Source organism: Aphelocoma coerulescens, chromosome 15, assembly GCF_041296385.1.
Source record: "Aphelocoma coerulescens isolate FSJ_1873_10779 chromosome 15, UR_Acoe_1.0, whole genome shotgun sequence".
Lineage (NCBI taxonomy): Eukaryota > Metazoa > Chordata > Aves > Passeriformes > Corvidae > Aphelocoma > Aphelocoma coerulescens.
In genome coordinates this window covers 4741345-4753891 of record NC_091029.1, presented here as the reverse complement: position 1 = coordinate 4753891, position 12547 = coordinate 4741345, and the positions used below count along the sequence as shown (strand labels likewise).

The window sequence follows — 12547 nt, the reverse complement described above, 5'->3', positions numbered from 1 at the left end:
CCCGATTTCTGCTCCGTAAGCAGGGCTGCCTAGGACAGCAGAACATTTGTCCTTTGCAGGTTTCACATTCCCATTTTTCAGCCTTCTTTCACACGAGTTGTTCATTCAGATGATTCCAATAAATCTAAAACACCAGCTTAAAAAAGAAAGCGAGAGAACTTCACCATGCTAACGCTGTAACAGTGGTTACCAAATATTTTCTTCTTCATTCTTTTGTGCTTACTTGACACTATTTTCTTTCCCAGACTGTCCAAACAGGACATGGATAGCAAGCTGGGACAGAAATGCTCTACCCAGAGCTGATAGAGAGCACTGGAAACAGAAGTATTCAAACACCACACCTGCCCAAGGAATGCAGCATCACCTGCACTCATTCCCTGAGCAAACCCCGCGAGGCCACAGCAGAGCTGCCCGTGTTTGCACTTCACAATGAGTAACTGTTTTGTTTAATAATAAAAAAAAAGAAACCAAAACATTTCAGCCACTTCAGAGAGTTTGGATTTACTCAACACATTGGCACCAAGGCTTGGGGCCCCTTTCCACACAACTCAACCACAGTCACTCATTTCCCCTGGTCAAACATGGGGCTTAAATCCCCAGTTTCAGGTACAACTCAAACCACTGGTTTCAGCTCCTCTCCGTGAAATAAAACAGAATAAACCAGGTTTGTTTCCCTTTCACTCCCTATCACCCCAAACCTTTGCTGCTTTGCAGGATGTGCCAGAACTAGAATTGGTTGGGAGGATCGTGGCAGCCTCAGGAAACCAGCCTCTCCTCCACCACTCTGCCATGCCATGGAATACAGACAGTCCTTCCTGAACATAACCTGGAAGCTAATGGAAAAGGGAGGGGAAAGGGCTCCATCTGGCACAGAGCTGTGGGGAACCAGGAGCTCTTCACCTTTACTTTGGTCCCAGGAATTGCACCCTGCCTCTGTCACACCACAGCCTTCACAAGTCACATTGACCCTATCACTTCTATGACATCTATGACAAAGATGGAAGCATTCTGAGAAAAAACACCCTTTTTTCAATAAAAGAAGGGAATAATGATCATTTATGTTGCCTGCACAGTGACAGCACTTCACTCTTCTTACAAATTTAGCTTCAGGCATTTTTTTACTGGAAAATCACAAATACTGAAGCACACCCAAAGCCATGCTGGCCTGTGCTGGGGAACTGACTGACACCAGACCATTGTCAGATTAACTTCCTCATTTCAGACCAATACTTGTCCTACCTTAAAAATCAACCACATTTTCCCCATTCCCCAAACCTTGACTCCCTGGCAAATGAAAACATCCACCTGCGCTGCAGGAAGAAAGCAGCTGGGAGAGCAGACAGACAGACAGCACTATGTGGAGGTGTTTTGGGGGCTGTTTTTAGATGGAAAAGCAGACAGGAGGTAGGTTTTGTTAGGAGATAAAAGGCTGCAACAAACCCGAGGGTTTTTATCATATTCTCTCCCTTGAGGGTCTCAAAAAGGTGCATCGCTTACAAGCTCGGGTGGCTCTGAGCTGGGCTGCCTCTTCCTCAAAGAGGAAAACCTCTGCTGACTCCGCACTGAAAACCTTCGGAAGGACTCTCTGCTCCGGGATGCAAAGTGTCTGAAGGAAGAGGTTCTCTTGAAGGGAGTCCTGGTGCCACCTTCCCCGCCACTCCGCTCATGAGCCACCGCAGTAGTGACTAAATTTAGTGCTTCCTGCAAGGATCTCCGCACTGTGCCCATCCACTGGGTCATGTGAGTTTGTGCCACTGTCAGTTTGTCTCCAAGGTAATCCATTTTTTTTTTTTTCCAGCTGAGATGAGATATCAATATCCAGTAGCAATTAAAATAGATTCTCCTTAACAACCCTGATTTATTTTGCGAAAAGTGATTCCGTGTATAAAATACTTCCAGCTAAGGTAAACAGCACTGCACTATCACCCTCAGCATATTCCTAAAATTAAATAACCAAAGATGTGAGGTGGGAGATTGGTATTTGTCAAGTAGGAAAAAATAAAAGACTTTTCCTACTTACAATCGGCTTTCCAGAGTTCCATCAAAATATGTTTAATTCAGCCATGTTAAAGAGATAAATCAATGTTTAAATCCTGACACAGTCACTTGAAACGAGTCCATTTGCAAGCAGAGAATTAGGCTCTTACTCCCTCATTTCAGAGCAGGAAAAGCAACTCCCTTTTTAAGCCAAGTTTTTGTTTTGCTGTAAATATCAGAAGGATAAAACAAATCTTATTCTCCTGGCTCGGCCACTCGTCAGATGAGAGTGCATTGACCAAAGTTCTGGTGCTCCTATACAATCCATTTAGCAGCAAATCGATTCGATCTTCTAAACAATAAATCCAGATTCTTTTCTTCCCAAAAAAACTCTGCAGAAGGGTGTCAGCAGCAGAATCCCCTCCTCACCAGCCTCGCTGCCTTCGGAACCATCCTGAAGCTCTCCCCTGGCAGAACTGCGGAGCGAAGCCGGGGGAGGCTGAAGGGGAAGCGTGTCCAGCCTTCCCCGCGGGACTCGTTGGCTGCTCAGAGCCTGCCAAAAGAGCTGCTGGATGACATCAGCTCCTCTGCTTCCAGGGGGGCTCCCAGCCGAGGGACAAACGCACGGACTGTCCCCACGCCTGCTCTCCTTGCACGGCCCCGAGCAGCTCTGGAAGCAGCTCTGGATGCACAGCTGTTTGTAGCCCGTCTGGCTCCCAGGCAGGGGCTGCCACGCTCCCAGCGCTCCCGACTAAGGCACACGAGGTTACAAGCAGGAGAACGCTGCCTCTGGAATGCCGATCCCTCCTCTCCGTCCCTGCCTCGCCTGTGCTCCGGGGAGGAAACAATGAGGAGGTGACCAGCCGCAGAGGTCTGCCCAAGGAAGGATCTGGGCTGGGCTTTATTATAGTACAGGCAGGGTTCCCATGGCAACGCAGGGAACAGCATCTGCTGGCTCCGGAGCAGGCAGGAGTTGCACAGATCTATTGGAATGATTCATAGTTTGCATATGTCACGTGGACTTAGTGATTTTAACCCTTCCTGGGGAACGCGGCTGTGCCACGGAACACCTCACACAGACACCAGAGGATTCCCACCGGGATGGGGCCACACCTACACCCCGCTGCTGCTGCTCAACGGGCACACGGGCAGTGCCACCTCCTGCACCTGGTTCCTTGTGCCATTCACGGCCTCAAAGAGGACATGTCCCACTCAGTGACTGTGCTATCGGCACAGGATAATGATTAAGCCAGAGGCTCAAACCAAAGCTGAACAGGTCTGACCACTGGAAGCCGTTTTTTTCCACTTGGCTACACTGTTCCCTGTTCTGAGGAAGGGCTCCATGTCCTTTCCCAGCTCTGCTCCCTCCCCAGCTTCTGGAAAACCACGGTTGGTACCACAAACCCAAAACGACTGAGGGTAATGACAGGAGCCCAGGTGTCACCAGCCATGGAATTCCTGGGAACAGCCCACTTGGGAGGACAGCAGGAATAAAAGCTAGGGGTTTAAATCAATAAACCTAAGTTTATGACATAAGTTTGGACTTAGAAGTCCAAAGTCAAGACGTGACTAGTTCAGGACCGAGGGTAAAGAGGCAAGACAGGCATGTTGGAAGCTGCTCGCTCTCGTTTGTTCAAGGGGGTTTGTGGCTGTTGCTTAATTTGCCATACAAAGTACCATGAACTTGCATCACCCTCTGCTCCTCTGAACCATCCAGGAAGAGGATTCAATGGAACGAAGAATTTCTAGATAACATTTGATGCAATGGTTCTTGCGTAAGGTTTATTGTATCAGAAATGTGCCTTGCAGACATGCCCAATCCCAAGATGCCCTGAGGAAATGGGGTGCCTTCCCTTTTAATCCCTGCTTTTAGGAGCTCAACTCCACCAAGCTGTAATTTATCTCCAAGAAAAACATCAGTGACAAAATGTAGCATTCCCTAACTTATTCTTATTTTTGAATGTATTTGTTTTGAACATTCTCAAATTAGTAGCCTCATAAAACCTCTCAGTGATAAAAGAAAATCCAACCAACACAAAATACTTTTTTTTCCCCCTCAAACAGCTCTTCTCATAAAGAGCTGCAGGGTTATTTTTGTATGGAAATGGAGATAGTTTTGACCAGAAGCCCCAAGAGCTCGGTGTTTCTTAGATTTGTAAAAAAATAGGAAAAAAATTAATTTATCTACCAGAGTTATGGATAATGCTTCACGAATGACAGAGATCCTGCATCCAAGGCTGGAATTTAAGACTTACTGCACATTTTTATGCTGTTAAATCTAAGTGTGATATTTCAAACATCTGTGCCTTTGCAAGTGCAGCTCTGTGCCTGCTGCAGTGCAGGGATTCTGCACGGGGCACTCTGCCATTCCAGAGGGTTTCAGGCTCCATCTGATGTGGGAGCCCCTGAAATAGCAGCCCGAGAGCTCTGCCTGGAGCTGCCATGTGAGGTAGTCAGCAGTTCCTTCACCTCACCAGGATGGGCAGAGCAGAACCCAAATTTAACTCCCCTTCTGGAATATCACCTGGGGCAAACAGGGGGAGAGGCAGAGCCAGGTTTCAGCAAGGATCCACAGAGCAAGGCACTCCTACAGCTCGCTGCAAGGACTCCTCACATGTGCATGGAACTTGAAGGATCTGAAAATTCACTACAGAATATATTCCACTTTTTATTATACTTCCCCTGAAAAAAGAATGTTATATCAAATATACCATTTTTGCCCTCAGAAGATTGAAAAAGTGCTGATTTGAGTCTTTCTGCAATACTAAATTTAGGATCTTCTGGCACCACGTGAACACACTGCTGGGTATTGAAGCATCTAAATTACTGCTTAGATTTACACCTCAATTAACATCAGGGCAAAATGCTTTAGAGGACAACCAGATGCACCTTCACCATCAAATTCAAATGGTTGGAGATTTTTCCACCACTTCAGCTAAATTTGCAGGGGACTGGAACAAAATGAGCTTTAGGGTCCCTTCCCTTGGAGACCATGGGCACCTTCCACTAGACCAGTGCTAAGCCCTGTCCAACCTGGCCTTGGACACTTCCAGGGATGGAGCAGCCACAGCTTCTCTGGGCAACCTCTGCCAGTGCCTCACCACCCTCACAGGGAAGGATTCTCTAACTGGCCCCCAGCCCAGCAGTCTTGGCTGAGTGAGGGGTTGTTCCTGAACAAGAACAGCACAAAATGATCTTCTACCCTTGACAAATCCAAGTGATTATCTCACCCTGGGTCTGTCAGGGATCTGCAGCTCCAGAAAACAGAGAGCACATACACACAGCTACCCAAACTGCATGACTAATTACCTCAGTATAAATGGGACCTCGTTATTCAAACATTGCTGGATACTTCCATTGTTAACATCTCTTCCACCTACAGCTCAAAAACACAACCCTGCACAAAGACCTAACAACCCTTGTTTCTCCCCTCATTCAGCAGAAAACAAAATTCCATGGTTACATTATATTTTCCAAAAGCCTCTTACAGCTCATTTGGAGCTTCACCTGCTCTCAAATACATGTAATTATGTTAATGACTCTGTGGGATTGGAAGGTCAATTCAAAGAAGGCCTGCAAGCAGCAGAGTACAGAACACAGCCCAGGAGGGGCAGGCGGGACTTGCAGCCTCTTTATGGGTGTGAGTCCTTCCAGCCCATGGGGTTTCCCTGCCACCAGCTCCATCCCAGCAGCATGGAACTGGGAAGGAAATCCAGTTGAAAACCCAGCAAGACACCTAGGATTAGTTTTCACCTCGACTGGGTCCCCTGAAGGATCCTTTGCCAGCAGAGTAGACGGGACAGAAGGATAGGCAATTTTAGTCTGCACTAACTGTGACAACAGTTTCTGCTCTTCCCTTGTGGGAACCTCAGTCCAGAATTCACTCTCTGATGGGTTCCTCTTATCACCACCCCCATCACTCCAATCAGCAATTAGCATTAATTCAGGCCTTCCCAAAGGGTTTTCTGTGAGGCATCATCCCACCTACAAAGAGCAGGACCCAGCACTTGTGAGGACCACCTTGTGACACCCAGTGCTCAGCACCCCTGGGAGCAGAGCCTGCCCTTGTAAGGCCGTCCTGGCCCTGCATTCCACACCAACTCTCCTTCTGCTTCATTAGTAAGAGAACTTAATTTAACCTCTTGTGTTTGACAGGATGGACGATTTAAAGATGCAGCACTGGGCTGGGCTCAGTTGCACAGCTCCAGACTCAATTTTCTTGGGCTCCTCAGACACGACAAACAACTCATGGTTTTACAGGCTCCTTCTTTTTGCCTCTGTGTTCTGTATTTTGCCAACTGAATTTTCACATTCCAAGAAGGAGCAGTGAACATTCCTAACTACAGGCTGAATTTCTTACATGAAACACCCCATCATGAAGATTTTACCATGCCACCTTCAGACTCTTATTTAAAGTAAAAAAGAAATGCCTGGCTGCACATCTGACACAGAGAGACCAAAGCTCAGCAGGGGGAACAGAGGATCTGGCTCCATGGCAGATACCCACCTTGCCCATCACTCCAATCCAGGAATTCCCATGAAACTTAACACAGCCAAAGACAAAAGGTCTTGGTGGTTTTATCTGTTCTGTTTTGTGGGTTTTTTTAAATTTTCATGATGATAAAAATAATACAATTCATTGAGATGCCCAGACAGCCTCACCTGTAGAGAGGCACTCTACAGTCAAAAGAAAAAGGGGAAAAAAACCAAAAGAGAGGAAAAAAGAGTGGAATGGATGGAGTGTTTTAACACACGGACTTTGGACAGAGAAATCTCTTTTGTAACCTGAAATCCCAGGTATCTCAATATTTACACCAAATATTTGGGTTTTATTCCTACTTTCATTTTCTACTGAAAATAAGCAAGTCACACTCATGGCCACGGCTCTAATTAATGGTTATTCACAATCTTGGACAACTTGCAGAGAGACCTTGGCATCAAAGGTGTTTTACTTGCACACACCAACTACAAGAGGCTGAAATTCCATTTCCAGACTTTTTCCTTCTATCAGGTAATTTTAAAAGCCCCCAGAGGCCTTGCAAACCAGTGAGCAAGGAGAGACTGTGGTAACAACAGGCTCTGCATCAATACTGGTAAAGTTTACACAAGCACACACTGATATGAGAGGCTTTTAAAGTGGGTTCATAAAAGATCCCATCGATGTAGTGCAAGGCTACTTTAAAAAATCTTTATTTTAAACAGAGATGAAAAGTCTTAAAAAACAATTTAAATCTGCATTCCTTGTTTTCCTTACAGAAGTACTCTTGTGATAAAGAAAACACATTAATAGTTTTCGTGACTGAACAAATGCTCCACTTACTTGTTTATACCTGTCAGAGTAATTTTTCCATTCTACTGCCATGGTGATCCTTGATAGGATCAGCAAAAAACTGAACTTTCCCATTTTATTTGTAATCAAAAAAGTCAGCTATCCTTTCTCTGCACAGGATTCTGGGCACTTTTGCAGTAGCATGTCATTATTTCAAGATTAATAAAAATTTGTAAATAAAGGTAACTCTGAAATACAATTTTTACTCCAAGTTCTTAAACAATTTAAATACAACTACGACTAATAATTCCAACAACTAAAGCAGAACAGTATTTCAGAAAATGCCAATTCTTTTGTCCCCCAAACTATCCTGAACCTAAGCAAGGCCCAATTAAACATCCTGAACGTACACAGCTTTTGTGCCCTGAATTGTTTCACTGTAAAACAAAGCTATCAGTGTTAAAGCTGAGGAAACCAGCTAAAAATATACGATGTTGTTTGCAAACCCATGTCCATAATCCTGTAGCACTTCCCTTCCAGCTCAACAGAGGAGGAAAAACTGAAAAAACAGAAACAGGAAATTCCTAAAGCACAAATACACTGGAAAGGACTAAACCAATTTTCTTTACATTTGTTTATGTCCAAGGGATCAAGCAAAAGATGAATAGTTACAGGTTGTTTTTAATTTGTACAAACAAAAATCCAGGATGAAGATGTCTGCAGTGGATCTCCCTGCACCAGGGAGGAAAAACAAAGTAGTGCCATAGTTAAGGCTCTCCTAGGAAGTCCATCATGGGAACAGCTGCTGCTCCATCACTTGACCCAATGGACATGTTAAGCACAGATAACCACAAAACATCTTCAACTGAGACTTCTCAAGCACAGAACATGGCCTAAAATACCTCCACCTACTGAACTTTTCTCCCAGGGCACGGAGGGTGAGCGGAGAGCACAAAGACAGGCAGGAGAACACGCTGCTCCTGCTCCACACCACCTGCCTGAAGAGATGCCATAGCATTTGTTCTCCTCACTGAGGGTGCTCAGGAAATCTCCAACTACTGAAGGCTCAGATCTGACTCACAGAGAACACTCTGAAGGAAGAGCTTTTTTTGCCATGCAAGGGATTTTCTTCTCCAAAGATCAGTAACAAGGAGCTGCTTCTGAACCCATTCCAGCTGTTCCTGGCATGACCACAAACTGCCCAAGGCCTGTCTGAACACTCTTCTTCCATCTTCTCCTTACAAAACACTATTCCATGTGTCTTCCACTCACATCAGGCACTACTTGATGGCAGTAAATTGACCAAACACCAGCTGTAAGGAAATACAATAATTCCTTCACCCATTTTAGCCCATTTGATGACGAGAGCAGAGGATTTATTTGCCATGGCTGTGTAATCCTAAGTGCACACACCTTCCTTTACTTCCAGGTCCCTCTGCTCTTACTGCCTCCTCCTCCTCCTCTTCCTCCCAGGCACAGCACAACAGCCCCATGCTCCAACAACCCCCAGGACATGGACAGCACACAATCCATACTGCCTCCCCTTATGTGCCAGGGATTTATTAGTCTCCACCACAGAATCACTAAACCAAATACTACATCCTTCCAAGCTTCATTCAGGCTCCAGATTTAGCTGAAGTTACATTTTAAGAACACCTGTGCCCTGCAGCACAAATCCTGTGGTATCCTGAGGAAAGTCCTCTACAAAAAGCTACTTTCCCCATGCTCAAGCAGCTCCCTAAAAACGCCGTTTCCTTTCAGCGCAGTAAACACGCGCTGGCTGCATGAACGACTCACCACTGCTGAAAAGACAGGAACAATAGTGGGAACTTGGCTGTCTCCCAGCATCAGCAACACGGACAACAGCTTGGGAAAGCAGGAACTGAGTCAAAACAACTTTAGATCAAAATATTAAGAGGGAGGCAGTGAAGTTACCTCTGCTTCGTGTGTATAAATGAGGATTAACAATTCTCTTTAGCCTCGTGCCACAGAATGGCCTGGGTTGGAAGGGACCTTAAAGATCATCCAGTTGCACCCCTTCCATGGGCAGGGACACCTTCCACTGTCCCAGGTTGCTCCAAGCCCCATCCAACATGGCCTTGGACACATCCAGGGATGGGGCAGCCACAGCTTCTGTGGGCAGCCTGTGCCAGGGCCTCACCATCCTCACAGGGAAGAACTTCCTCAGAAGCATATTCACAATTCCAGACTTAAAATAAGGGGAAGGAGAGCAGGCACAGTCAGCCCCACTTCCAGCTGCTCTGAGCCTGGAACGCCACAGTCGCTACAAAAAACTTATCAGGTCTACAAACGATTCCATCTTACTCAACGAAACCCTTATTGCCACAAGTTAACCTAGAATGTGCTATTCCATGTGAGCATTTTATGGTAAATTAAACTTAATACCACACCTCATTAGAACAAACTGCCTTGCACTGAGCACGTGTCCTTGGGCTGGGAGCGGGGACGTGGCTGCGGGCCAGCAGCGCTCCGTGGTGGAACAGCACTCCCTCGTGTTCCCGCTGGGAATGGGGCTCCTGGGCCAGGCTGACCTGTCTGCCTGCTCTCAGCAAGGCCACAGACACCACAGCTCCTCTTCTACAGCAGCAGCTGGGAACTGGGGAAATGCCTTTCCAGATTTTCCTGTGCAAGGGCGTCATTTACCCAGGTTCTCCGAAAGGTCACTCAGGTATCTGCTGACACCAGGAGCAGATACACCCGGCCACCACCTGGGTGGGAGGGGGTTTAACTCTTTGGAAGAAACATCCACATCCCCACCACCAAAACCAAATCCCACAAGGGAAGAGCAGCACAGTCAGTCCACAGGGACTTTGCAGAAGTGCAAAGAGAGGGAAGGCACACCACACCTGCACAGAGCCCCCTCCCTCCCTCAGAGCAGGGATAACCCCCTTCAGAGCAGGATGACCCCTGCTCAGGGCAGGATGACCATCACCCGTGGCTGCAGGCTGATGGTTTCAGCTTCCTTCCATCACCAACCCAACTCCTCCCACAGTGACACGTCAGGACAGTGATTATTAACCAGCTGCTGCTTCCTTCAGAGTCACCTGACAAAACACATCAAAACTACTCTTTAAAGGTAGCAACCAAAATCTTGTCAAAACAAACTCTAAATCTTTCTTCTTCCTTAAATACCCCAATTTTCTTTTGATTTTGCAATTGTTCTTTCATGACTGTCAATAAAGAATAAGGTCTTTTTAAACCATCTCAGTGCTGCAGAGGAACGTTTTATTTAAAACAAGCCATTTGCTTTGAGTGCTTTCAGGATGTAGCATTTCTTTGCTGTTTGAAAAATGACAAGTGCCAGCCTGGGAAGAAACAACTCATCAGGATTGGTACCAGCATGGGCAGGAGATGCACCACCACATCCATTCCAGAAGGCCAAACTGAGCTGTGAATCAGAGCAAGAGTTGCTGCCAACTGAGATGGCCAAGGGCAGGAACAGAACCAACTGAGAGCAGTCCAGTAGTGGCTGTGTCCACCAGGAAGCCAAAAAACTGGTTCTTGGACAATGGGCATTGGAACAGGAAACCCCAGTGCTGGCACAACCAGTCTGACCCTGTGACTGATGCAAGACCACTGAGCTGTACTTAAAGAACCTCCTGTGCAAGCCAGGCCTAAAGACATCTTGCATCAGCTGCAGCAGAGCTCCTCACCAGCTGGAAAAGGGGTGATGGATACCACATACACCTTGGGAAATACTCAAATATATACAAGCTGTGGAAAAAAAAGTTTCACTGGACACAAAGACACTTCTCAGAAACCCAGAGCTGCCACCCACACACAGGATGCAGACATGTGGTGGTCACACCATTGCACACGGACTAGGGCAGACCACAGACCCTGCTGGGCTCAGAAAATACTGTTTGTCACAGTAAGACACATCCTGTCCAAAGATCAGGAGAGCAATCAGCAAGGAATTAGCAGAGAGCTGGCACTGAGTGGGTCCAGTGATGTCCCACAACTCCACCACTGTAGGAGTAAAGCAAATACACAACAGAGGAGATGCAACCCATCAGTAACTCCATAGAGTAGCTTTAAAAGCAGATTTTTGCTATAATATTGTTTAATTAAGAGTTGTAGCTTCTTCAGGTACGTGTGCCTAATGAATAAGGCATCTTAGCTCCCCCAAGACAGATTAAATAACACTTGACAACCAACCCCAACATCTCTGGTTACTCCTGACTGTAAGTAGAGATAAGTATCTCCTTAGTAGCCTCCAGATGCAACAGCAGCACAGAAAGTGACAGAAGGCACAATTGTGTATGTCCCTTAAATTTCTTTTAACATCATGAATATCACAACTGTCATTCCAACATTTTCTTGCAGTAAATCAGGAAGTGTGCATGAATTAAAGTGCCTAAGGAATTGTCCAAGACCTCTAAAAGACAATGTAGACTCAGAAAATACAAAATTCTGTTCTGTTACAGCCTAGAACTGCACAATACTGGAGCCCACCATCCCAGGTATCTTCTGGACTGATCCAAAGTTTGGGTTGGTTTGGGATTTTTCCCTGGCCTTATGGAAAATCCCATGTCAAAGCAAGAGCAGGGAGAGAGCTCTTTCACACTTCTCACACTGACAAACCACGAAGAACATCCACCCCCTCATCACACTAATGACTAATTTTTTAGTTTGCAATTTAAAGGAAGCTTGTCTCTTAAAAATAGAGCTGGTCAAAAAAACCCTTAATTAATGTCCAAGCATTTCCATGTTTCACACTATTACAGTCTCCAACAGCAAAAGGTTTTTAATAAAATGCCCAGTTCCTCAAGCACAATTTTCTCTCCCAGCAGCAAGAAATTTGCAGTGGGCAATCTCACCTCACAACTGATCAAAGGACATACAGGCAAGGATTGTAAAATTTAACACAAAATGAGGGGAGGAAACTCTTTGCTACAGTTTTAAAACATAGTAGCAAACAGCTAACATGAAAAGGTTTGGTGTCAGTGCTGATTACACGCTGAATCGACAGCTGAAAAAATGAAGATCAATGCAAACTACAACAAGCAAATGAAAACTGATCTTTGATGAGTACAGGAGAAATTAAAGCATTAATTAATTAGTTCAAAGCAATACCGTATTTATTCATAAAGGCTTTCTAGCTCAAATGTGATGGTTTCAGACACACAGCAGTCCCTGTGCAAAGCTGGCAGGGCAGCACAGTCAGAGCCTGCTAAAAAGAGCTTTTCATGACAGACAGCCCTGAGGAGTGCTGGAAGAGGAAGTGCTCACCGAGACACCGAAACCCATGAAGAGGCAAATTAAAAACAAGTAAGGAAC

General features: G+C 45.8%; 1 protein-coding gene across 5 annotated transcripts in view; it reads right to left on the bottom strand.

The window, feature by feature from the left end:
* Positions 1-12547, bottom strand: part of KIAA1671 (KIAA1671 ortholog) — a 65793-nt gene that overhangs the window by 19633 nt on the left and 33613 nt on the right. The window contains exon 1 of one of the 5 annotated variants that reach the window (XM_069030780.1): positions 1498-2014. The exons of 3 other annotated variants lie outside the window; for them this stretch is intronic. In XM_069030780.1, the coding sequence (XP_068886881.1) occupies positions 1498-1782 (285 nt within the window). In that variant the 5' untranslated portion in view covers positions 1783-2014. Of the gene's footprint in view, positions 1-1497; positions 2015-7318; positions 8560-12547 lie in introns of those variants that run through there. One more of the 5 variants, XM_069030778.1, reaches the window with a different exon arrangement.